Genomic DNA, 27,986 nt, shown 5'->3' on the forward strand with positions numbered 1-27,986 from the left:
CGTGCTGTGGTAGCTCTTAACTATTCTAATGCTTTGTGGTACTCAATATGAACAAAGCTGTTTTTCCAAATGAAAAGGAAACCTTTTCAGAACACTAGGACTGAGCTAAAAATCTATGGAGGCTTTTTAAATATTTGTTGCCTTTGATTTCAAACATTAGGTGCATTGGAGATCATAAAATAGGTTTTGTGAAAGTTTTGTTACCTTGAAAAAGATAGGTTCCCAAACAGGAAAGTAATGTGTGTACTACATAGAGAATTTCCCATCTCATCCTTACCCTCCTTTCACTAGGACTGCTCAGGACTGAACTCCTTTAATGTCAGCCATGAAAAATAAAAATTGCTAGCATTACCAATTAACATAGCTTGAGTACTTCATGGATGTATGGTAGAGTAGAAAAATAAGAGGGTTTTTAGAGCATAAATTAGGCATAGTCATCTGTCACCTCTGAGAAACAGTCTAGGGAGGAGAAAGATGTTCATAACAACATTTCACAAAAGATTTTGGAGAAAGGATAGTTTGCTTTATATAGTTTTGCTAGTCTATCATATTTGTTAGCCTGAGTAATAGCTAGCATTTACTAGATGGCCTGAAGTAGATATGGGCTTATTCTTAAAGCCAGACATGCTTATGATTGTAGCAATTGATAAATATTCAGCTTTATTTCTTAGAAGAATTACCTCTTTCTTCTCTGCTTTGGCTTTAACCAACTTCTATTGATCTGGGCATTTTCTTTTTCTTTTACTAGAGACCATTAATGATGTTACCTTTGGAGCAGGGGTTAGTTACATAACACCATCTTCAGCCAAAGGCAAGTTCTCATTATGGTTCTTTCTTGATTATTATCCATTTTTAAAATGTTATGGGATACTGAACTTGTCTGGTTCCATTTCAGAGAAATCTGGATTCCAAGATCAAGGAGATGATATTTTGTGTTTGTCATTACCTGATAAGTAAGTTTAGTACCTAGATAAATGATTTTGGGGATGGAATGACTGCAGTAGATTTTTTTAAAATTTTATTTCATTTTAGTTCCAGGATGACAGTGTTTTTATTTCTCCCCAGAGCCCCACAGCCTCGGCAATGGAATGTCAAGTCTCCAGCCAGGAGTAAAGACAATCTCGATGCCAGCAGGAGGAAGTCTCTGCGAAAGACCCCCTTGAAAACAGCCAACTGAAATAGCCCATCCCAGGGTGTAACCCTGGAAGACGAGAACACTTAATTTTTTTTAATGATGTGCAGAAGCAAATCATGTGGCAAACAAAATCTATTCCCTCCCACACAGAGGGTATCTGATTATGGTCTTAAGTGTAAATTCAACAGATCTTCCTTCAGATCCCCTCTATTCTTCTACATACAAAGTTTGGTTTACCACATGTAGGTCTGTTCACTCAAATTTTTAGCAAAAAAGGCATCATATATACAATATGTTAAATCGCAAAATATAAAAATATGGCAGATTTATTGCTTTTGCCAGAATTAAGTAAGTTAAAGTTTAATATTATGCCTTTATTCCATTTGAGAAGTGTTAAGGACACCTTGGTAAGCTGTATTTCATTTGGGGAATACCACAACTGAGTGCAGAGTTCATAGTTTCTCCCAATATAAATCAAGCCTTTATTAGTGGATGCTGCTTTCCCTGGTAGTATGCACTTACCCAATATTTATATGAAATTAAATGTATTTTTTTCTATCATAACTACACCTTTAAAGCAATGTACAGGTTTTTTTAAAATATAAAATAAAGTATAAATATAGCCTTTCATTGTTTAAATAGAAAATTACTTTTTTTCTGGAAACGCCACTTTTACTTTTAGTCATTTTAATGTTATGTAAACGGTTTAGTGAAAACAAAGCCAAATCTTTCATTTTAAAGGAAAAAAAATTATTCATGTTGTCTTTAAGTTTTATTTCCTTCTTTCACCCTGTTCCACAACAGTATTCCAACAGATAACATTCTCATTATATAAATACTTGGATTCCTTGTTTCCACCTACCAAAACAACTGCTTAGAAACACCAACATCGAGTCTGGTTTGTCTTACAGCCAAATAAGTTAGTTTCATCTACTAATGGCATTAGCATTAGACGAACAGAATTCATATGACTATTCACACTTCTTGCTTTACCCAAAGGGCTGACTTTAGAGACCATGAAGGAGAAACGACAAGAATGACAAAAAACTCAGTGGGCTCCAAGGTTTAATCCCAGTATTACAGCAGCGAAATGTACAGGGTTAAGTCTTAGGGTTTGTGTGTGCATGTGTTTTTGATACACATAGCCAGTTGGGTTTGAGGAGTGAAATGTCATCCTGTGTTTCTCCTCTACCCATATGACTAAGTTATATTAACTGGTAAGACAAAATTGAATGCCATTAATATAGTATGCTTCACAGTGTTGCTCTTTGGTGAACTACTTAGTGTATCTACAGTATACACATTGATCTCTTGTAGATGGTGTAGGGATTACGGGCCTCCAAAAATGTACTGGGCTATACAAGTCAAGTGATTTTTGTCTCACATTGGCTTTCCTGACTACTTTTCCAACAAATTAGCTAAGTGAAAAAGAAGGAAAGTGTTTCTTTTGTAGAATATTTAAATAAAGAGGCTGGGGTTGATTTTTTTTCTTAGAAAAAAAGGTTTATAAATGATGTCTTACAGAAGTATCAAATTATATGTATTAGTACAAATCTATAACATTTATGTACAGTGCTATTCATACCAAAGACAAGAAAAACTGCCTTGGATAGAATTCTTGAATCCTCTTAGCCTCATTTCAACATCTTAAAAATATGTGAATTTTCTCTTCCAATTCAAAAAAAATATTTTAATTTTCCTTTTTAAAATCTTTTTGCAACAAAAGCCTGCTAGACTTCACAGTTTTCTCCTTTATACTGACCATGGTTGAATACAGGGTTAGGGTAGGAAGGCTTTAGTGTATAAAACTAGAGACAATACAGCTGCCTTATCACTATGGCAACCCAAGGAAAAGGTCAAGGCATTATTCCCCATCTAGTCTAGAAAAAGGGGAGACTGGATCTGCACTGATCTTGAGAACAGTTCTAATTCTAAACATTTAAAATACTGATGCAATAAACAGTAGGTACTGTGAAGCCATAGCTATACAGCTGCCCACTGAAAACAAACATTTGGTGAAAAATCCCAAGGCATAGTATTTTTATATAAACTACAAAAAAAAAGTTAAAAATTCCAACATTTACAAGTATCCAACCAAAATACTGTCAAAGCATAAAAGTTAAGACAATTCAACTGAAATTTAATCACAAGATGGCTACATTCTGCTACATGAAAAATATCCTTTAAGCACATCACTGAATCATAAGGGCTTTTTTTGAGACGCTCCTTGCATCAAACCTCTTCACACCATGAATCTGACACAGCATGTCTTTGAGGCTCAGAACACCTACTTTTGAAGAACAAGGATGTTCTTTCTAAAGCCCTCAAAAGTGAGCAGAGCTTCAGGGAGATCAAAGTTTAAAATCAAAATTAGAAAAATGCTTTTGATTCAAGCATTTTACTTTTCTCACTGTTAGGTTTTCTGCACTGGTTATACAATCTAATACTCTTCAAAAGACTGGGGTAGCTGCCGCCACATCATGGCTTATCGAGAAGGGAGGGAGATAGCTTACAGTGTCTGGCTGCTTTATAGCAAAGAGTAATAATGGAATTTTGTTTCCTTTTTAAAAAATGTTATTGTAGTTGATAGATTTCATTTCTAAAATCACTCTTGATGTTGGGTGCAGTCATGTGAAACACAAATAATTAAAACTAGTTTTAAAAACAAAGTTCCTGCTTTGCTTTATGGACCTTCCAGAGTTGACAGTCTAAACAAGATGAGACATGAAGGCTGAGGGTTGTCAGATCAAGGACAGGGAACCCAACAGACTGCATGGAAAAACACACCTAACTGTTTTTGAAGTGTCCATCTTTGATCCTTCTTAATCTAAGTTCAGCTTCCATCAGACATATGACTTGATACCAAAGCTACTTGGGATGTGAATCCATACCAGATTTTAAATCCAAAAGTAGCCACTTTGAATAACACTCAGAAGCTAACAGCCAATACCAATTTTGGAGTTTTAGCCACAGGACTTATTCCATAAGTAGATAAGTGAATCAGAGCTTCTGGGTGGTCTTCAAATACATCTGCCTGTTAGTGATGAGAGGGTAAAAAGCAATTCAAACACTACTCAAGGGTATAATGTTTTTCAGACTTACAGGTTACATAAGTATCTTTGCTTCTAAATGGAATTTTGGAAAATAATACCTGAGCAATGGTCCAATGTATGACTCACAAGCCTTCCTGGGGGAAATGCTGCTATCTGGAAGAAGGAAGGCTCTTCTGTGAGCCTGTAAGACTTGAGTACAGGTGCTTTAAATGCTGGCATTCTCAGTGTTAACACTGTTATGATTTGAAGTGCCTAACTTGTGTTTGATTTTTTTAAAAATGTTATTTAACACTGTTGCATGACAACATATTTACAATTTAAATTAAAAAATTCATTCTTTGAAGTAATCAAAATACATCTTTTGCAAAAATTTAGAATGCAGAATCCTACAAAATAAGCAAGACCCACAGAAAAGCAGGAACTATTTCAGTACCATTTTAAACCTGGCCCAGGATGGGTGTTTTGCTTTTAATTTCAAAATATTTCCTTAAATACTGAAACCCACCATGGGCAAGCGTGTCTTCTTCAGATAAGAGGTAAGACCCACAACCAACCTTCCTTATTTTGGTTGTTATTATAAAATGCTGAACCAGAACAATTTTCCTAGACTGATAGTATGCATTCATTGATTTTTAAAAGGTTTTAAAAAGGAATTGCACAATACTGCTTATAAGGCCGGTCAATTTAAAAACAAGTTAATTGCATAAAAGGCCTCGGCTTTGTAGATTCATCATAATTTCCAATTCCACACCTGCAAGGTGAGTCAAACCTTAATTTGTGTTCCTAAGGTCCCATGCAGCTGCCCTCCCTTCTCCCCACTACTGTTTACACAGTCAGGTAATGACTGCCCGAGAAGCTAATTAGTACCACAGGCTCACAATGTCTAACCTTTAACAAACCTCTACTTCCTGAACTGCAGGCATGGAAAAATTCACTTTGGGAGACAGTTTTATGGTATCCTATCCTGGAAGGCAGAGGACTAAGGCTATTCCTACTTGGTAGTCAGTCCAATAAACAAATTCAATCTTCTCCATGTTACCATCCCCCATCTTGGGGACAATTCATTGTCAACTTTGGCAAGGGGAAAAACAAGTTTTATACAAGGGTCTAACTCTTTCCAAGTGCACTTTGCTCATAGGTTGCTCTTGATCGGAGTTTTTAACGGAGGTATTTGCATGTGTTCTCTGCCAGATGATCAGACTTCAGATCACAAAGGATGACTTGTGTCTGAAGTCCCCCTGCAAAGACAATATAAGAAGTTAAAATATGGCCAAATGCAACTCTCTTGAGACCTGCAAGAGCTGATGATATTGGAAGAATGGGGCAAGAGTTGGAAAGGAAAAAGGCACCAAATCTAACTGCAAAGAAAACATCTTTCTTGGGGACTGAGCATCAAACAAGATCATATAAAAGTACTGATGGACAGCTTGCAAACTGAGTGCCACAAGAAAGGAAAGCCAGTGTCAAAGTGGGACCGATTTCATGTGGAAAAAGGACGGGGAGCTCAGGCTCTAGGTACTTGGTTTTAAGGTGGGGTTCTCCCCACAGGATCAACTGGGTTTTCAAGTAGAAAAGAACAATTTCTTTATTGATGAAGTTCTTAGTTACACCTAGAATATCTAGTATTCTGGGCCCTACCGTTTTTCTCCCTAGGAAATGAATCCCAGTTGCTTTCTCAGGTTCCTTACCTCATCATCTGTCCGGATATAGTTAACCCCATCAGGTTTCCCTGTATTCTTGTAGCTGTGAAAGGGGGGGAAAGAGGGTAGTTAAGTAACTAGACCTGATTTCCCATGTAACTGTCAACTTAGACCTTTCAATTTTCATGCTAGGCTCACCTTTCTCCATTCTGTTTGTTGTTGATGAAATAACCCCGTCTATATGCACAACAGATGCCCAGAGTTATCAGGACTAGGACAGCCAGGACAACCAAAACTCCTCCAATGATCCCACCAATGTTCAAGTCATCTGGAAAAGAGAAGAGTAGAAGACCCATGTAATCTGGTCCCACTGCCAATTACCACCACTTCCCAGCCTCTACCCACCTAAGCCAAATCTAACTCATTAAAAAGAAACTAGTTCCTGTCAATTAAAATAACTGCCTGATTCTCACAGATTTCCAAAGACCTCTAATTTCACTATTCCCAGATGATACAGTGACATCAGCTTCTCTCTTGTAGTCCAAACGGTAAAACTGTAACTGCTTTTATGACTAGATTAGAAGAGGGTTGGCATTTACAAAAAGTTTGAAATCTTTTTATGAATGAAGTCCTGAGGACACCATTGATAGATTTAGTGGATAGTCGGAGGGCAGAATTGGGAGCCAGAATACACAGGGAAAAATTTCTGATTCTCAGTATCTCCCCCAGGAGTAAGAGCCTGACTTAGGTTGATTAGCTGTATACTTGAATGATAATGGGTCACAAAAGGACAGACAGGATTCAATACTGCAAAATAAAAGGCAGAAAGTATTAGGTCAGAACAGTATACCCTTGACTCTCGTAGCTTTCTGTGCCTCAAAATTTCCTTAACAGAGATTTTCTGTGTTGCTATCCAATCACCTGAATCCTTATCTCTTTATTGAACCTGGAAAAAGGATTTGTTGTAATACTCCCTTGGGGTCATTGTATGTATTGAATGGGGGGGGGGGGAGACAAGTGTCCCTTCTGAGATTCCACTGACCAGTTCAGTTCTGCTTCTTTTGTGCAAACTAAAGCACACAAAATATATACCAAAGCCCAAGCTATGAAAATGCTCCCACAGCACACCCTGGAGGTAAGCTAAAATCATTAGGGTTAATTTGAAAGTTGTGACTCAGTCCCTGAGAAACAGTTAGAACTAGGTAGTCTCCGGAGGGCCCACACAACCTTATGTTTTAGTGATCTGATCGGCCCACCAGAGAAAAGCAGTATTAAACTCACTGTCAGAAGTTATAGGATTAGTCATATTTCTAATGCTTAGAATTCTCTTAACAATCTATTTCTAGAAGATAACATATTGCAAGGACACACAATTTTTCTAGGCATTTGTTTCTCAGAACTTTCTCATCTTCCCCCCTCAGTGGTCAAGTAACCCAGGTTAATCATGGGTAAGCTCTGTCATGACTGAAATTACGGTAAACTGAGGCACAAGTTCTGAGCATGGTCAATTTATCAGCAAAGTATAAATTTGCTAATAAATAGCGTCTCAACCTCCTCAGCAAGCTAAGGCCCCTCAAATGAGGACTGACAGATCATTTTTATAGACAAAAAGAGGAGCATCCAAAAAAATAGAAGGCAGCATCCCAGATGGGGAAGACAATACAATTAGTTACAAAGTCAAAAGCACTACAGGAGTGGGGAACAATATGACTGGCTGCAAATCAGGAATGTGAGGCTAGCAAAACCTTCTCCTTCCATCTTGTCACTAGGAAACTATGATTTAATTCACCTGCAAGAATAACTAATAGTATAGAGAGAACAGATTTCCTCTAATTGTTCAAGGATAGCTAATGATGCAGAGATAACAGATTTCTTTTAATTAAAGTGATTTACAGGGAAACTGAACGTTTAAACTTAGAGAGGAAGACTGAACTGAACTTCTGAACTTAATTCAAAGACAAAGAAACATGACTTAGGCAGTTATACAAAAATGTCAATAGTGACACAGAACAGAATCAATTTGATTTTTTTTCTCATAACTAACTTCTGAAGGGCTCTGACACAGGAGCAAAAGAGAGCAGTTTAACTGATGATATCTCCTGAGCCAGGGTTTGGCCTTCAGCATTTTCCTGTTCCTTCCTCCCTTTCTGGTTGCAACATTTCCCACATCAGCAGCAGGTGCACTCACAGACTTCCATCTCCTGCTCTTCACAGTTAGCAGAGCCAGCATCGTTGGTAGCAATGCAGTAGTACTGGCCTGTGTCCTCCTTGTGTACAGCACTGAAAACCTATTCCAGAGGAAAAATAATTGGGTAATCAAGGGCTTCTCAGGGGAGACTTCTCAAGGCAACAGGATATGTACCTCAGAGTGTAGAGAGGAGAGCCAGTGGAAACCCAGAGAATTACAAAGTAATTGTATTCTCAGTGGGATTTGGTTTCCCCTTGGACACTAATGGTAGTGAATAGGGTCTTACCAAAACCCTAAGGCACTCATTCTTATGAGTTCTTTGACAGTAATAGTCCTGGTGATATACATCCTAGAACTATTCAGTAATGGGGTGCCAGTTCATCACTTTATTCAGATAAATGGGCCTTCTGAGAACGATGGCTTCTAGTACTGAATTCAGTAGAAGACGTTATAATGTTGGCTCATTTCTTGGATATCATATAGTTCAAATGTTTTCTTGTATTCCAAAACATGACATACAACAAAACCCTGATATGACAAGACAGATGTTAGTCATATCTCCCCCAAGACTCATCTCATGATTTCTAGAAGTTCTGTTTTCTTTCTCTCTCTTACTTTTCTAACCCAACCAAGGCAGTTTACAAATTACTTCCCCTCTCCTCCCCTGCACAAGGGGCACCAGAACATCTTACCAGCGTGCCAGTTTCAGAGTTCAAGACAAATGAAGAGTTTCGGAACCTGGGGTTGGCTTTGGAGTCAGTTGGCAAAGGTATGTCATTTCGGTACCACCTGTACTGGGGCCGGGGATAGCCCTCATTCTCCTGGCAGTGTAGTGTTGCTGATTGCCAACAGGTACGGCCTTTGGCACTCTGCAGACAGGAATCACTGGTTTCACTGCAAGAGGAACATCAGATTGAGTTTAAACCCAGATCCACAGCTCTGTTCTTATGGAATCCCACAGAAACCAAGCTCCAAAACAGAATGAAAATCAAAGAAGTGACTCTTGCTCCACAATCATGTCATCTGAGAATCCTGCTTTCTTCTACCCCAAACTCCAACCATAAGCTCCTTCATATGATAGTGCGCTCCCTCGTGCTGGAGAAACATTATGGAAAACAAGTAGCAGCTCTAATTCACTTCTCAGGTGACCTCTTATTCCAAAGCCATCCCAATCCTCAAATATAGCCTCCCCTCAACGGGTACCATGATGTCTCTAAGTGACAACAGACTCTAGATTGAAAGAAATCAAAGTGGACAAGAATCCCTCTTCCTCTGGAGGTTCAGAGTCATGTAACCTGATGAGAAAGAGGGTGTCGCTGGTACTACCTGAAATCTTACCTTGCACCGTGAGATCAATGACAATTTCATCAATTTCCTTGTGATCATTTCGAGCTACAACTTCACAGCGGTAAGAGGCCGTGTCTGATCGTGTTACATTTAGGATTTTCAGAGAAGTTTTTCCCAGGAGTTCTGCACGACCTGCCAAGTGCCCTGGGAAAAAGGGAATCCAGGACATGATTATCAAAGCTATCTCTGGCACCCAAAGATGGCCAATCCTAGTGCTGAAACTCATGACTAGCACAGAGAGAAAGTTCCAAAACTAGATGACAGCTTGGGGAGAGGGGGACAATTTACTTCCTTTTTATTAAGTCCAGACTTTTTAAAAAATTCTTTTATCAGCTCAATGTCAAATTAAAAGTAGTTTCATTTTCAAGGGAATGTGCAGAACACAGGAGAGCAATAAGGAACTAGAAAATAAGCCATTAAAAAAAAGGGATAAAAGAATTGTGATTACAAACTCTAGTGATAAGTGACAATCATATTAGCTGATGAGCTTGTAAAAAAAACAAAAAAAGCAAGTTTAGGTTGAAACTGGAATGCAGGTAACATATGAAAGGACTTTCTGACAGAAAGTAAAGAATGGAAATTATAGGATCACCTTTCCTTTAAGGATAGTCATTTTAACCTGGACACTAGGCACAACTTGTTTGAAGGCTGGGGAAGACAGCAAAAGACTTCAAAGTCCCTTCCATCCTTGAGATTTTATATGATAAATTTCATCTATTGAATGGCAAAATATCTAGCTCCCAAAAAATAAAATTTTTTTAAACATCTTTATTCATTTTACACAAATATAATGGAAACCACTGTGTTGTTTTTGTGTTTGTTTTTGTTTGCAATGGGGTTAAGTGACTTGCCCAAGATCATACGGCTAGTAAGTGTCAAGTGTCTGAGACCAAATCTGAACTCAGGTCCTCCTAACTCCAGGGCCGGTGCTCTATCCACTGCACCACCTAGCTGCCCTCAGAAATAAATTTTTAAGAATTCACTACTGCTAAATTCTTATCAATATCACTTTGTTTCTCAGATGATCAGAACGAGATTAAACTTTACTATGAAGAACTACAGGTTCAGAGCTTTGGGTAGGGTAGCCTAGGTAGACTGAGAAAGGAGCTCAGAAGTGGTGGGGCAGAAAACTAAATTTTTAATAAAGGGATTCCCAGTGACATTCATGACCTAAGCATTAGAAAACCGGTCTTCCTGTCATTAGTCTCCTGTCTTCCCTCTTCTAATCCTTTGATGAGACTGTCATCTCATCTACTTTTCCTGATGAGTAGGGCTCTTCTATTTCTTCCCTTGTGCAAAAGAGCAGGGTAAGGCGCCAGTAAATGAGATAGTATGATTAGTTCACTTCCCAAAAGGAAGCTGCTTCCCATACTATGATAAAGATGGGCCAATCCTAACCTCAGATACAACCACTAAAGTAGGAAGAGAGAGTAAGGAAAGTAAGCAAAGAGGACAAAGAACCCATACCCTGAATTTTATTGTCAAAGAATACATAGGTCGTTTGATCATTTTGAATTTTTTTCCACTCAATCCTGGGATCATTTGTTTGAGAGTCTGTAATGATGCAAGACAGTTCCACACCTAGAAAGAAACAGAAAAATCAACCCTGAATAAATTGGTAAAGCTATAGTTTCACCGTACTATAAGCCCTGTAAACTCTCTTTTTCTCTAGCATGAGAGGTCTTTCATCAGGTTCTACAAAATCAGCGATCTCCTGGCTCCAAGAGCCTTTGGGCAAAGATGGAACTCAGCCAGAGAACTAATAAAGATGTTCGTCAAGGACTTGAGGCTACGTAGAACATGCTACCTAGAGAGGGCCACCCCATTTATAGGAAATGTCATCTTTGCTGGTCTAAGCACAAAGCTTGGGCAAAGGGGCCATTTGTCAATAACTAGATAAACACTGAGTCAAAGGCTACTGTTGAACTGTTAGGTTGTGCCTGGATCACAAATCATATATGAAGATCACTGTGGTTTTCTCTATGCCTCCCTTGCTCTCCCCCTGCCCCCCTTATTTTGGCCTCTCATAAAATCTAGTCTATAACATCAAAGACTGAGAAAGGAGCTCAGAAGTCATTTATCCTAATGATCCTTAGCCAATTCATGAATCATATCTACTCTACAACAGCCCCCCAAAAGTGTCACTCATCTTTTGCTGGAAATAAGGAATTTATTCCACTTATTCCATTCATTAGGAAGTTTTCCACATGTCGAGATGAAACTTTCCTCCCTGTAATTTCTACCCTACTTCTGCTCTCCAGGACCAAATAGAAAAAAAAAAACCTAACCCCTCTTCTACATGCCAATCCTTCAAAAACATTAATCATATCTTTTCTCCCTCTCTACTCCCAAGTTGCCTTTTGTCTAAGATAAACATGCCCAGTTTCTCAAATGACATAGATTTCAGTCCTCTCAATCCTACTGTAATTCATTAAGTACCTACTATATGCAAAACACATAGAAAATGCTTTTTGAATTGAAGGCTTTAAGTTTGTGCTGGGTACCAGAAATATAAACGCAAAAATCACAAAAAGCTTCCTGCCCTCAGGGAACTCACATTCTATTCTCATTACCCAAATCACCCTCCAGCTTAATAATGTTACCTTTTAAAATGTGATATCCAGAACTGGATCTAATACTACAGATGTAGTTTAACCAGGCCACCTCTTTGGTCCAAGGACTATTACCTTCCTGTTCTACGCATTCAAATTCTATTAATGCATCCCAAGATCATATAAGCTTTCTTTGGCAGACATATGACGCTACTGACTCATACTGGGCTTGTAGCCACTGAAATCCTTAGATCTCAGGACTAGGCATTGTTTTTCCCCTCCATGAAAGCAATAGTCATTAACAAAGAAGATTTCATTCCAAAACTTTTGGTTCTTACCTGACTGCAAGGTCATTTAACAACCAGTAGGTGGTGCCCACCCCCAACAGAGATCTCTCATTACTCACTTTCAAATTCCCGTACCACAGGATTCTGGTTGCTGGATTTCAAGTTCACAGCCCCAACAAGGCAACCTAAGAGGACAAAGAAAAGTGAAATCAGAGACAATATGCTGTTCAAACTACAAATAAAGCTCAGCTTTTTTACCTCCATATGCTAGACAGGGGTTTTATTCCCAAATCAAAGCTACCTTCTCGTACCATGCAAAACTCCCTTCTCTTAGAACCATTTCATTGTAAGGAGCCAAGAGAAGGAAGGGTCCTGAGAATTCATTTCCTATATAAATTTTTAAGGCCTTTCCTCTGATGATCATAGGATCCCCAGCTCCATTTTTCTTGAACTCAAAGTTATTATAACTGCTTCAACATTTCTCATATAAGGCTCTAAACACTGTGGCATCCCCTTTATCTTCCCTCTCTCCTTTACTTCCCAGTACAAAAATTCAATTAAAAGAGCTTAAATGCCACAATGAGAAGTGAAATCTCTGGAGATTTCACATTCTCTAGGCTGATTTTTTTTATACTATCTATTTTCTCCCATCCCCATATCCCCTTCACACTTTGGTTGTAAGCCTGACTAGGCAATGGTACAGCACCGTTGAAGATTCTCAGTCTCCTAATGCCTATGCTTCTCCAATTTTTTATTCCCGGTTATAGCCAAATACTAAGTCAGATTTTATCTTTTCTACTCCATAGGTAATCTATATCTCAACATGACAAATAAGGAAATATTCAGGCTGAGAAACAAATATAAAACCAAACAGTGTAATCAGATACCAATCAATAGTTAAAAGGCCGCAAATTCAGAAAGTTTTTCATTTTCATCATCACTATGCCCCACCCCTCACCCTACCATTAAAAATTTTTAATTAAAAATTTTCAAAAAATTAATTTAAGTGAAAGAAAATAACTCTCTATATGGTAGAAGCAGCTTATGGATAGAGTAAAGGCTAATCTCAATTATGGGAAGTGGCAACACAGACTAATTCTAGAACATGGCATTTAAACATAAAGTTAAGCATTTTTATGATGACATTGTTCATATGACTTCCTTTGCGTAATTCTCTGTTGATATGCAGTTGACTACTCACATTCACCATGTGCTTCTCCAGTGCTCTTCAGTTTAAATTCTTCAGAAATTTCGGTATTCTATGACTCTCCATCACATAGCATAACCATGAGAATGTTGTCAATAAAAAGATGAGCTTTTGTTTCAAGGTCAAGCTTTGGCATGTTTTAAAAGAACTATGCAATTTCCAAGTGCAATCCAGATTACTCTTTTCTTCCTGTTCAATTCTGGGCCTAGCTCACTCTGCACGAACTATGTCTTTCCAAAATATTTGTGTGGTACCTGGGGCACTCTCAAGTCAGCAGGCCCCTAGGAATACTTACTCCAGATTCAAGATGTTCCGTAAATTCACATCCAATCGAAACTGTAGCTCACAAGCCATCATCAATGTGTTTACTTTTTCTATTGCCAGCCAGCAGATGCCATTAATTCAAGGTAAATGCATTTAATGAAATTGTGTAGTAATAAAGGCCACAATAGAACAATTTTCCTTCATAAAAGGGCTCCTAACTCCTAGCTCACCTCTAGGGCTCCTAGGCCCACAAATGCTTATACCATCAATGGGTACAGCAGGAATACACAGGAATAACATATAAGGAATACACATAAAGGGGACATATGTGGTGAGGGCACACAGATGGAGTAATACACACCCTCCATGTTGTAGGGCTACCTATATCCTCTGGCGATATGACTGAATTTCTCTAACTGTGCTTCCTTGGTGGGTATGTCATCTCTGCTGGGTATACTTTTCTGCTTCTCCGTTGATCTATTGGTTATTACTGGGTGTGGTAGTCTCTGCTAAGTATTGCCTGCTGCTACCAGCTTCTGGGCTAATCTCTTCAGGGTCACCTGCTGACCATCTCAGTTCCTACCTCCAGAAATATAATGACCAAAACTTCTCTTTACATGGGCAAGTGTCATGACAGCTCTTGAATCATATCTAGCTAACAAAAGGCAGGTAGACTGCCTTAGGTTAAAATTATCTTTCCTTTTATATCACTAGGTCTGAGAAAATATCAAAGTACTCTGACATAGATAAGTATTTGATTTAAGAGGGGATATTCCCAAGATCTCTGGTTTAGCATGCAAATGAATTTGAACCAGAACAAAAACTAAGAAGGCATGATCACAGTTCTCCATCTATTGAGCTTTTTTTGTTTAATCATTTTTTCAGTCGTGTCTGACTCCTCATGCCCCCTTTTTGGGGTGTTCTTGGCAAAGATACGAGGGTAGTCTGACATTGCCTTCTCCAGCTCATTTTACAGATGAGGAAACAGGCAAACAGGGTTAAGTGACTTGCCCAGGGTCACACAGCTAGTAAGTATCTGAGGCTAGATTTGAATTCAAGTCTTCCTGACACCAGGTTCAGCACTCTATCCACTGTGCCACCTATATTCCTGCCATTACAATGCATTATTTGTCAGCAAGGAAACCCCATTTCTTTGTTGCTATATTTTGCCTCCGTACATTTGTCCCAATGGAAGACCAGCACTATGGGTAGTCTATCCAACTAGTCATGTACATGTCTGGACGAATTCTTCAACTACTTGGTATTTCCACTATGACTAGTTAGGCTGAACACCTGTGAATGATTATAAATCTCACTTAGGTGGTTCCTTAATGTTCTGGAGCTTAATGCAGTCAGCACAATGTCATTCACAAGCAGCAACATATGAATGATCTGTGTATAAGGATCCCTATTCCATTTGGTAAGCATCTGCTTCTCTGTTTTATGCCTTGTTTAGTATTAATGATCAAAGAGTCACTGAACAACGTTAAATATTCTGTTAACAGAATTCTGTAACTGTATGATTCTCATATGCATGGGAGATAACTTGTTGAAGGAAGCCTTTAAGGTGCTGTTTTGCTCAATCAACTGAAATGCTAAACATATTCTACAAATAAAGTACATTATCTACATCTTTCAGTAAATTATGTGACTATAAAGATGTAGTTTTCTGCAGATAGGATCAGTTATGAAAGTCTACCTATTCTCTCTCCTCATACTTTCATTAAGGACGCCCTCAAAGCATGTAAACTAGTCTCACAAAAATACTGCCGGTAAGAAAAAACAAGCATATAATTTCATAGCTATTCATATCTTCTTGGTCACATTTTTTTTTTTGGTTAAGAAAAGATTTGAGATTTTTTTCCCATGCTTCCTTCAGATACTCTGGCAATTGATCCCTTGATGTTCTCAAAATTGTGTCATCTCCAGCATGAACTTCCTATGTATATACTTAGTCTATCTACTTTGGCTGCTTTTCCTATCTTTGTTTTCTTTGGTCTCATTTCAACTTCATGCAGCAAATTGGGAACTGTGATGGCAGAACCCAAATGAGGTAATCCACTGTCACTGATGAAGAAAAGAGTGTATTATGAAGATGTTTGTAAAACTTTAAATTTTTCTGCTTGTTACAATTTCATCCTTAAATGCCCTTATGACGATTTTGTTTACTTGGATATTTTGCCAATCTTTTGTTATGCTCATTCTTCTCTCCACTGTGTCTCAAAAGTGTTGTGAAGTGACATTGATCAGAATCTTCCATCATCCTCCTCTGTATGATTTTATAAAGGCATCTATGCTCTAAGTTAGTGTTGCCTTTTGGTTGCCATAGCTCTATTTGGCAAGATTATCAAGTGTTTGCTGACTTAGTTTCCTTTGGTCTTATCGCGGTGATAAATTTACATGGCTTAAATTTCCTCAAGAAATTCTTATAGTATGATGTCTGTTTTATTATCCATTTCCTATTTCTGGTATCAACAGCTTGCAAACACCTTTTTTTTTAATTCTTCTCAATTGGTATTCATTTTTTTAATTTGCTCTTGGTTAGCATTCTGACTATACATAGATGTCAGATTGAGAATTCCCACACTGATAAACCAGTCATTTGCTCTCTGTTAAAATATAACTAATTCCATTTTTGGTGATGTTTTTGGTGCTTGTCATCCCCCCATGTATATTCCAACTCTCCTCTTGAGTATCCACAATATATATACAGGAGTGAAGCTTCTGTGAAGTTTACAAACCTTTGAACTCTCCTTTTTCACTACTGAACCATGTTACCCAACATATTTTTATTACCTTCTTTTATGTCCACATTTATACACTGAAAATACCAAATCAAATAAAGTATGATGCTGATTTAATTTAGAGAGTCTTAGTGACTTCTTAATGGAATTTTCCTGTCTCCTTATATTCAACCAGTCAAGTCTACAAGTATTTATTAAGCACCTACTATGCATCAAGCACTATGCCAGGCACTGGGGATACAAAGAAAGGCAAAAAAGTCTCTGTACTCAAGAAGCTCATAGTCTAATGTTTCATTATCTGAAATAAATGTTAGAAGATAAGACATGCCATTATTTTCATGGTAGTCCTTTTGTGAATGTTCATCATAAGCACAGAAATTTGACATGGCCAACTTTCCTGTTGCCCTTGGATTAACAATAAAATCAATTCCATTAATGCCTTTATCTGCATAAAGAGAAATATGCTTCTTTTAAGCTACAGCTTCCTAATCTTCTGGTTTTACAATAACAATAAAAAGCTAACTTTACATAGTACTTTAAGGTTTACAAAGCATTTTATATTATACACACACACACATATGTGTATGTACATAATATATTAACATATAATATAGACATGTATGATGTCATTTGAACTTAAAAACAACCCATTGAAGGAGAAATAGGTGAAAATGTAATTGTCATTTTAGAGATTAATAAAGAAGCATTTGAGTGCTTATTATGTGCTGAGTACTCTGCTAAGTGCTAGAGATACAAAGAAAGGCAACAACAGCCTCTAACCTTAAGAAGCTCACATCCTAATGGGGAAAACTATATAAATAACTAGGTACATATGGAGGAACAAGGAAAGAACTCTTGTAAAGGAGTCACTCCAGCTGGCTTTAAAGAAGTGAGATTCTAAGAGGTGAAGTTAAAGAAGAAAACTTAAGACACTCAGTGCAAGGAGATTAGCAGCAAGTTAAGACAGTATAACTGGATTGCAGAGTGTGTGGAGTGGACTAAAAGATAAAAAGGGAAGAAAGCCCTTCAAACCTAGTTCTCTTCTAGCTTTAAGTACCAAACAAAATATTTTATATTTGATACTGGAGATAATAGGAAGCCATTGGAGGCAGGTTACCCAGGTTCTACTTCACATCAATCAGAATGGCAAAGCTGACAAAGAAAATGTTAAATACTGGAGTAGATTAAGGAAAACAGGCACATTAATGGTGTTGGGCCTATGAATTGGTACAGCCATTTTGGAAATCAATTTGGATCTATGCCTCAAAGTTACTAAACAGCTCTTTGACCCATAGATGGGTAAAAAATTTGACCCATTTGACCAAGGGAGATCAAAGAAAGAAGAAAAACTCCTATATGTACAAAAATATTTATAGCAGGTCTTCTTAATTGTGACCAAAAAAGTGCCTATCAACTGAGAATGGCTGAACAAATTATGGTATATGACTATAATACGGAATATTATTGTGCCATAAGAAATGATGAAAGGGACAGTTTCAGAGAAACCTACGATGACTTGTATGAACTAATATAGAGTGAAACGCAGCAGAACTAAAATAATTTATGTAACAGCTTTGGTCAATTCAATGACCAGCCATGATTCCAAAGAACCCTACCTACCTCCTGACAGAGAGGTGATAGATATGCAGAGATACATTTTTTGGATATGGGGCAATACAAGGATTTGTTTTGCTTGACTATGCAAATTTGTTACAAGGGTTTTGTATTCCTTTTCTCCAGGGGACTGGAGGCTGGGGGAGATGGGAAAGGAAACTAAATGCTTGTTAAATGAAAAAAAAAAGATTTTTTACTAAGTGAATGTTGATGACATTCACAGAATTGTAATTCAGAAAGCAGAATAGAATTTAAAGAAAATACAATGAGATTGGTTTTGAACATGTTATTTTTGAGGTATCAGTGTTGACATCCAGATGGAAATATCTTCTTAGGCAGCTTGAGACTCAAGTCTGAAGTTTGGGAGATTAGGTTGGACAAATTAATGTGGAATTAATCTGCATAAAGATATAATATTTTTGAAGCCATAAAACTGAATCAGGATGGGGAGGTGTGTGGAAAGAATGTCAGGAACAAAACCATGGGGAATATCAATATTAACAGATCAAGAAGAGGGAAAAGTAAACAAAATGGTTAAGAAATCTAAGAAGATGGGGCAGCTAGGTGGCACAGTGGATAAAGCACCAGCCCTGGAGCCAGGAGGACCTGAGCTCATATGTGACTTCAGATATGTAAGTCACTTAACCCCGCTTGCCTCACAAAAAAAAAAAATCTAAGAAGATAACCAGGAGAGTTTAAGGACAGTGCATCCAGAAGAAGGGGCAGTTAAGAACAAGCTGTATCCTGAGGCACACCTGCAAATTCAATGGTATGTGAATTACTTAGGACAAGCAATAATTCTGATGCGATTTCATTTTGTGTCAACTGCAAAATACTTAAAACTTAAAAACCCTGATCAATTAAATTGCCAACTATGACTACAGAACACCAGTGATGAAGCTTTCATCCCATCTCTTGGCAGTGAGGCATCAGACCAGAGGTACAGAACAAAATAAATTTTCAAACATGGTCACTGTGTGGATTTGTATTTCATGATCATATTTTTTTTTAACAAGGGAAAGCTTTTATTGGGTGGAAGGGTAGAAAGTTAGGTAGAAGTGGGGGAACAGTGATAATAATACTTTTAAAAGGAGGTAACTAATGAACATCAAGGAATCCTTTAAAAAAATGAACCAATGAAAGTAGAAGGAAACTCAGGACAGGGTTCACACAAGCAGGGCAGTAGTCTAACTACTGTACTAAATCTGAAATATCCAAAAAAACCCAAAAAGAATAAGTTCCATATGTCAGAAATTCCATTTCAAAAACAATCCTCATTTTCTGTTGTTCTTTGAAAAGGTTGTGTTTGTTGATGTTTGTCAAGTTCATAACGATAAAAAGAAAAAAAGTTTAAACCACTATATTATTAGAAGAAAATATGCAAAAACATGTGGCCTGCCTTCCTTCAACTAGTAACCAAGCTTTAGAAGCTATAATACATTTTTTCCTTCCTCTCTTTTAATTTCAATGCTATTTTAGCTAATAAATTATATGGCAAATATGTTTTGCTCCCATCTTTCCTCTCCAACAAACACAAACTTTACTAATTCACTCAAAGCTTCAAATTTTAAAGGGTCCAATCAGGATGACTTAAGCAACATAAAATCCTCTCATTGCTTTTAGCCTTGCGACATATAATCTTGTGTCATCTTGTAACACCTCAAAAAGGAGGCTATAGACCCAGGTCAATTGAGATTATTTTATTTATATTAACTAAAGACAGCCCCCCTGGGTTTTAGTGGATTATTTGTGCCTAAATAGCTCTTTTCCTCTCTTTGAATCTAAAAGCTCTCATTTGTTCCAAATCTGATAATTACCCCAGGCTCCACTCATAGTAACACAAATCAACTTTTGTTACCTATTATGGTAACAGGTGACTGTTACATAGTCTTAGCCCTTTCCTATCCTACCACCCTAAAGTGAGTGTCACAGCCAGCTGCTCAAATCAGTCCTGGAGAATAATGTATCGCAGGAAGATTCAAGAGTAGAGGGACCACTTGAAGACAAGTGAAACCACAGCTTAAGTAATTACTCAGAACAGCTGAAACCAGGGCCTACCAAGATCCCACCCTTAAGAGTTGTTTCCTAGAACTCTCCTTCTGCTCCTGAAAAATCCTTCCCTGACTTGATTTATCTCTGGCTGTGACTTCAGAGCTCCATTCCATGCTAGTCCTTTCCATCCCCCAAACCCCAGAGTTCAGAGTTTCTGATCCAATAACAGCGGTTTATTGAAAGGGAGTACAGTATTCTGACTTGGCCACAGACATAACTTTTCAACACCATTAACAGTTTTAGGTTGTAGCAGTGAGTAATTGGGAGGGCTAGAGCTAATAGCATTTAAGGTACTGCCAGTCAGGATGCTAAAATAAGGATCTAGACTTAGAGCCTAGGAACAGTGAGAGAGTGGTTGAACACTGCCTTTGATGGAGCAACCAAGAGACCTGGAGCCAAATCTTACCCTTAACATTTGATAGCTATTTGACCCTAAGCAGTTATTTTAACCTTTCTGTGCCACAGGTACCTCATCTGTGAGATGGGAATACTCATGCCATCTACTTCACAAGATACTGAGGAAAGACTTAAAGTTCTTAAATATGAGGTATCAGCACAATTTTGCATCTACTGTAACTAAATGTGGTACACAGTATGAATACAATCTATCCCCCCCTTCCCCCCGACTAAACCTTGCATTAATTGAATCTGAAGAGAGGAACTTAGGACAGGTAAAAAGTATGGGAGCCAGTATAGTTTCCAATTTGTCTGATCACCTCTAGCAAGATTACTCTCTGGGGAAATGTCATCAATAGATGCACACATCCTTCCAGTAGAGAAATTAGAGATTTAGCAGAAAGAGCAATGGACTTGGGAATCAGAAAGAACTAGATCTGAGTCACAGCTCTGGTTTTCACTAATTACACAGCCTAAGGCAAATAACTTTTATGAGTCTCACTTTCTTCGTGCATAAAATGGCAGTAATGTCACTTGCCATTCCTACCTGAAAGTGTTTTTTATAAGGCTCAAAAGTGATCGTGCAAAGTGTTTTCTAAATGTCAAAGAGAACTATAATTCCACAAGGAAATTAGAGGGAAACAGTAGCGAGGACCTTATTTCCTTTAAAAGAGACACAACCCCAGTGAACAAATGTGAACTATTGTATAATCAAACCTGCCGCTTACCACGGAATTTAAGGAAGTAATATGGCCTAAAATAAACTGTAGCCTGGGCTGGGTGGGGGGATGCAGGAAAACAGAGATGATAAAGCCACAAAAAATGAGAGGACAGTTTCTTAAACCAGCCAAGTAATATTGTCCTAACTCCTCAGTACCAGCTGCTCTGGAGCTTCTGTTCTAACAGTTGTTTGCTATCAAGTGTATTCCTTGCTTAGCGCATGAAAGATGTCATTCCAAATGATCAGCAGCCCCACAGACATTACTCTTAACAAAGAACATTATAACTTAAAAGTGTGCCCAATGCTCCTTGATACATGGCTTCCAAAGGGTTCACTGTCCTTCACACTCAAGAGATTTCCTCTGCAATACCACATGCTCTAAATGATAAGACAAAGACAGATCTCTAGGAAAAGCTTTCTTATCAGAGGCCCTGGGGAAGGTTCACAGATGATTCGGGCTACTGATCCCGGATACTGTAAAGTTGTGGGCATTTATATCAATGCTCAGTGATATGCAGTCAAAACAATAATAATAAATCAAACTAATAAGTATTGAGTACTAAGTACTAGTCACTAGGGATACAAAGAATGGTCCCTGACTCAAGGAACTTACATTCTACCAAGAAACAATTACACAAATGAGTAAATACAAACCATAGAGAAGACATCAGAGGCACAAAGCCCAATGAGCACGCTATTGTAATAATCTACCAAGAGGTGAAAAGAGCCTGAGCTATGGTGGCCGTGGTATGAGTGGAGAGAAGTGGTTAGATTGTGAGATATTGAGAAGGTAGAATCATTAAGACTGACAACTTATTGTATATCAGAGGGGCACCTAGGTGGAGAAGTGGATAAAGCACTGACCCCAGGAGGACCTGAATTCAAATCTGACCTCAGACACATAATACTCACTAGCTATATGACTCTGGGCAAGTCACTTAATCCCAATTGCTTCACAAAATACACAGAGAGAGAGAGAGAGAGAGAAAGAGAGAGAAAGAGTGAGTGAGTATATCGGGGTGAGAGAGATGAGCTGAGGATAATTCTGAAATTGTCAACTTGGATGACTAAAATATTGGTGGTAGCATCAACAGAAGTTTGCAAGAGAGATAGGTTTAGGGAGAAAGTGAATTATGTTTTGTATATGTTGAGTCTGAGAAGTCTAAAGGACATATCTAGTTTGGGACCAACAAGTTTACAGTATTAATCATTCATTCAATCAATCAATAATTATTTATTGTAAAGTGAAAAGGGAATCCAGTGAGTTAAAGTGCTCACAAAACTATAGATCAGTACTAAAAACAACCAACAGACAAATCAAAACAGTTGGTGTAGAGTCAAGGAGGCAGCTGGTTCTGAATACATTGTTGGTAGGATACATAAAGTAGCTGAAACACAGAATCTCAGAGTTGGAAGAATATTCAGAAACTATTTAATTCAGAGGTTTGTAAGGTGGGATCTGTGAATTTGTCTTAAGAATATTTTTATAACTATTTTCATTGTTGTTGTTGTTGATGAGTCCACTAGTCATGTCCAACTCTTCATGACCCCAAATGGGGTTTTCTAGACAAAGATACTGGTGTGGTTTGCCATTTCCTTCTCCAGCTCATTTTACAGATGAGGAAACCGAGGCAAATAGGGTTAAGTGACTTGCCCAGGGCCACAAAGCTAGTAAGTGTCTGAGGCTACATCTGAATTCAGGTCTTTCTGACTTCAGGGCCGCCACTCTATCCACTGTACTACCCAGCTTCCCAACATCCCCAACAAGTGGTTAGAAGACCTGGAGCAAGCAGGCAGCTATTTCATTTTGTGTAGTTCTTACTGTTACAAAGTATTTCCTTTTATCAAGCTTGTCCAGCTTAAATTTGCCTCTTTGCAACTTCTACCCACCTTTCCATGAGGCTGAGCAGAACAAGTCTTATAAATCTGGCTTCCACATGGCAAATGCTTTTGTTCCAAATACTTTCCTTATACTGTACTGTACCCCCAAAACATTCTCCAGGAAGATGACTCCCCAGACTATCAACCAATCCTTGTATGGCATAGTCTCAGGAAACTTCATTATTTTGATGCTCCTCTTTTAGATATGGTTCCAACTTGCAAATTTTCTTCATAAAATATGATGCTTAGAACTTAACATAATACTCTAAATGTGCTCTGAAAAGGTAAGAGTACAGAAAGATTATCATTACCTGTGTTCTTGACACTCACAAAAATATAGAAAAATCACATAGTAGTGTTGCCATTTGGTACATCTAGTATTACTGAAGAAGGCTGTGGAATTTTCATAAATTTCCAAAACTATATGATGAGGTGTAATTGTGCATTTCAGTGGGGAGTGGGAGGGTTGGATTTAATAACTTCTCTGGTCCTTTCATGGGCTTAGCATTCCCCATATCTGAACATCTATTAGAGTTAAAAGCCAATGCTATGATGCTGTTTATACGGTTGTCATCATAGTTTTTTATTTTAAGTCTAGAAGATACCATGTTACAGATAGTATGTGTTTTTATTTTATAACTAAAACCATACAAATTAAGCTAAGGATACCCTCTGGAGTATGTCCCAAGAACTTCCTAACACACTTGAAGTAGAAAACTAATTCATGTGGACATTGTGACCCTCCTAGAACCCTGTAGAAGGAATTACTGCATTAGGTAGGAGGCTGAACTATATTACTTTTAAGATCCTTTCCAACTATGCCTAAGCACTTTCAATATTTATTAAGAACTTTCTATGTGCAGTGCACTGTACTAGTTCTTGGGAGAGAGAAAGATTCAAAAAACACAGCTCACCTTTCTGGTTCTAGGAGATCAGCTACTATGTGGCTCAGTGGGTAAATTAAATTCACTTGATTTTCTGAAAGGTTGAGTAAAGATTCCTAACCTAGATGAACAAAAATGTATATGAACCATATGATCTAACCCAATCATAACACGATGGGAATACCTGCTTTCAATTTTTTTAATAGCAGGCAGTACAGAGATGAGAAAACCACATTCCTGAGAATGTGTGTCAGTCACATGCATTGAACAATGTAACTTGATTAAATAAACATCAAGAGAACTAACATGTGTAAGTAATCAGGTGGGTGGAAATAGCAGTATCCTTGCCAGCAGTTGGTGCTGTCGGATACCTACTACTGTTGGTCTATCCCCACATGGTCTCTCTGATCCATCAAATGCAGGTGGCACATGGGTGACTGTACCATGTGACATAAACACAAAAATGTACACATAACTTTGAGTATGGACCATAAAGAGACGTTAACGTCCACATGGAGAAAGACCAATGCTCCTAGTATTTGTAGCTAAGTTAGCAGATAGTTCTGTGTCAGAACGTTTAGTCTGGCCAGCCAAAAGTTCGAGAAAGCAACATTCTATTGCATTCAACCAGTCTGTAATGAAACAAATATAACAGTAGAGAGATTTTAGCTCACAGACAAGAAAAAAACAACATATGAAGAGTCTCTGCACTCTAGGCAGCCTAGGCTGAAAATGTGCTGGTTGGGGAAGTACTAACCACGAGGATAGTGAGCTGGTAAGCTCCTGAAAAGCCACAATATAGGCTTCTTCTTACATCCTAGACAAAGGAATGAAAAAATTAAGGGGAAGGAGCTTTTCATAGGTATAGTAAGTTTGGGTTTCTGAATAAAAGTTGAAAGACAAGAAAATTACTGTCTCTCTCTGAATGTTTCCTGTACCAGTCTACATTAGGGGGAATGTAAACTAGGGCTAATTATAAGTTAATTAAAGTTCAAAGTCTTAGAGAAATTAAAGAGGTAGAAGGAAGAGGAGAAGGAAAAGGCAAAGTATGGAAGTGAGAATAGTAGCTGACATATAGTGCTTCATAATTTGTAAAGCATTTTAGATGTTATCTCATTTGAATCTCTCAACAATCCTGTTAAGTACTATAAGAACTATCTCTACTACACAGATGAGGTTAAGAGAAGTTAAGTGACTTGCTTATGGTCACATGGCTATTAAGTATAAAAGCTAAAATTCAAAATCTATGTCTCTCCTGATTCTAAATCTAGCACTCATTCTACTACTCAATCTGAATTGACCTCTGTGGCCACACACTTATAACTCTTATACTCAACCCTCATTCCCCCTCACTCCTTTTGAACCTTTTATTCATTTTCATCATGACCTCCTCCCAATTCCACCAGGGTTTTTCTGACCCTCCTTATCTATCCTGGACACTCTTCAATCTCTCCTCTTCTTGGCCTTCCACCACTCCTGCCATGATAATTCCCTTACCTTGGGAAACCTCTACCATCCATTTTCTCTGCCCAGGCTCTTGGGCTGCCAAGTACTGCTACAGAAAATCATGGAAGCACACTAATTTTGACTATCATAAATTCATGGTGTACATAACCTCAACTGTGCCCTCATTTATGCTCAACAATCCTTTTATTCAACTCTTAGCAGTTCTCTAGGCTATTTCCAACAGCCCTGTTCCAAATCTCCTCCTCATTCCTGTAAGTCTGAAATTCCACTCACAGCTCTCCACAGATGACCTCATTTCCTACTTTATTTTTAATATAGATCTGTTTCTTTGCCTGGCTTAAACTCCATAGAACAACATGTCCATCCTAGGTCAAGCTACAATCCATCTCATCACTGTTGTTGTTATTCATTCCTGTATGACTCTTTATGATCCCATTTGGGGTTTCCTAGGCAAACATACTGGAGTGGTTTGCTACTTCCTTCTCCCAATCATTTTACAGACAAGGAAACTGAGGCAAACAGGCTTGTTAAGTGACTTGCCCAGGGTCACACAGCTAGTGTCTGAAGCTGGATTTGAAATCATGAAGATGAGTCTTCCTGATTCCAATTCAAGTGTTCTATCCACTGAGCAACCCAACTGCTAATCTTATCACCATGCTGAGCCGCAAGCCTGGATTGATACCACCTCCCCCAGCCTCCTTTTCCCCTCTGATTGGAGGGCTGGAGAGTGGAGTATCAAACTCCTCCCAAAGCCTTCCTTTATAGAAGGCACAAACTAGGCTCATATCACTCCACACTATATATGCTGCCTGGCTTCAATTCCACAGAAGACACCTCCTTGCTTTCCTTCTTCCTTTTGTGTACTGTTTCCCCCATTAGACTGTAAGCTCCTAGAGGGAAAGGACCTTTCTTTTTATTAATTGTATCCCCAGTGACTGCCAACAGTAGTAGAGACTTAAATATTTACTGGATTGGATTGGATCAGATTATGTGAGCTCACTCAACTCCACTCTTTAACACTTTGTCATTTCTACACTGAACTTTTCCCATTTGCTCCAGTCTCAAAAGGTCACCTAAAAGTCACCAAGGCCAATCCCTCCACTTGTGTCCTTGTTCCTATCACCTCTGGGACTTTCATTCTTTTCCTGCATCTTCAATCTTTCCCTCCTCTTCATTGACTCTTTATCCTCCTCTCACATTTTTAGGTGTCTGCCATCCTAAAAAAATAAAAATTGACAAACAAAAACATCCTAGAAGCAGCCAATCAGGAAAAAAAAATCTTTGTATCAAAATATCTCTGGTAAGGGTCTGACCTCCAAGATATACAGACAACTAACAAAAACACAAAAGACCAAAAGCCATTCCTCAAAAGCTAAGTGCTCAGGGCAGCTAGGTGGCAAAATAGATAGAGCACCAGCCCTGCAGCCAGGCAGACCCGAGTTCAAAGGCGGCCTCAGACACATAACACTCACTATCTGTGTGACTCTGGGCAAGTCACTTAACCCTACTTGCCACACACACACACACACACACACAAAAACTAAGTGTTCAGTCAGAGGTTCTTAACAGTTCTTACTGTTAAGGGGTCAAACAATTCTTGAAGAATTGCAAACCATTAAGAATCATGTAACAATATTCCCCAAATCACTAATAATGAGGAATCCAAAACAAAACAACTCTAAGGTTTCACATCATACTCAGCAAAACTGGCAAAGATAACAAAAGATATAAATATCCAATGTTGTAGGGTTATAGAAAGATGGGTATACTGATATTTATTAGTGGGGTTGTGAGTTGGTTCTAAACATTTTGGAATTACACGAAGAGGGTGTCTTAATTGTCCAAACCCTCTGACCCATGACATCCACTACTTAGCTATACCCAACGGAGGTCAATGACAAAAACAAAGACTATACACACCAAAATGTACTTTTTATAGTTGCAAAGAAGTGGAAATAAAGCAGGTGGCCATCAACTAGGAAACGGTTAAGTGAATTATGGTACACAAATGTAATGTAATATTAATGTGCTACAAGAAATGCTAAAATATAATGAATACAGAAGACTTAAGTGAACTGACACAAAATGAAGTTAGCACAGCCAGGAAAACAATATATACAATGACCACAATAATGCAAATTGTTGTGGAAAGAACAATAGTGCAGTTGAAACTGAACACTGCAAAACTATAATATCCAACTTGGTCCCAAAGAAGAGATGAGAAGACATCTCCCCCACATTTGTTTGTGGAGGTGGGGGACTGTGGACGTGAAACAGTACATAAAATGTTAGACTTTTTTTGATATGTTGGTAAATTTTGCTGAACTTTTTGGAAGGGTGTTTCCTTCCTGTTTCTTTATTATAAGGGGTGGTTATGTGGGAGAAGGATGAAGAGTCACATTTTGAAATGTATAGGTGACATAAAAACAAAAGATATTAATAAAAATTTATTTTTGAAAAACCTTCAAGTGGCAGAAGCAGGGCTAAAATGGTGGAGAAAAGCCAGTTAAGTTGCCTGAGCTCTCCCCAGTTTCCCTCAGAAACCACATTAAAT

General features: G+C 38.1%; 2 protein-coding genes across 3 annotated transcripts in view; one reads left to right on the top strand and one right to left on the bottom strand.

Annotated features, from left to right (window-relative positions):
- The window catches only part of NCAPD3 (non-SMC condensin II complex subunit D3), a 106,608-nt gene extending 104,843 nt beyond the window's left edge, over positions 1–1,765 (top strand). For both annotated transcript variants that reach the window (XM_020968758.1, XM_020968757.2), the window contains exons 33-35: positions 749–811; positions 896–953; positions 1,066–1,765. In XM_020968758.1, the coding sequence (XP_020824417.1) occupies positions 749–811; positions 896–953; positions 1,066–1,177 (233 nt within the window). In that variant the 3' untranslated portion in view covers positions 1,178–1,765. The remainder of the gene's footprint in view (positions 1–748; positions 812–895; positions 954–1,065) is intronic.
- Positions 1,766–2,183: 418 nt separating this feature from the next.
- The window catches only part of JAM3 (junctional adhesion molecule 3), a 90,121-nt gene continuing 64,318 nt past the window's right edge, over positions 2,184–27,986 (bottom strand). Inside the window, 9 exon segments of the mRNA XM_020968763.1 lie at positions 2,184–5,426; positions 5,877–5,931; positions 6,027–6,156; positions 8,017–8,116; positions 8,709–8,857; positions 8,860–8,910; positions 9,355–9,507; positions 10,831–10,944; positions 12,322–12,387. Coding sequence (XP_020824422.1) covers positions 5,391–5,426; positions 5,877–5,931; positions 6,027–6,156; positions 8,017–8,116; positions 8,709–8,857; positions 8,860–8,910; positions 9,355–9,507; positions 10,831–10,944; positions 12,322–12,387 — 854 coding nt within the window. The 3' untranslated portion in view covers positions 2,184–5,390.

The sequence above is a fragment of the Phascolarctos cinereus genome, unplaced genomic scaffold, assembly GCF_003287225.1.
Source record: "Phascolarctos cinereus isolate Bilbo 61053 unplaced genomic scaffold, phaCin_HiC Scaffold_726;HRSCAF=1367, whole genome shotgun sequence".
Lineage (NCBI taxonomy): Eukaryota > Metazoa > Chordata > Mammalia > Diprotodontia > Phascolarctidae > Phascolarctos > Phascolarctos cinereus.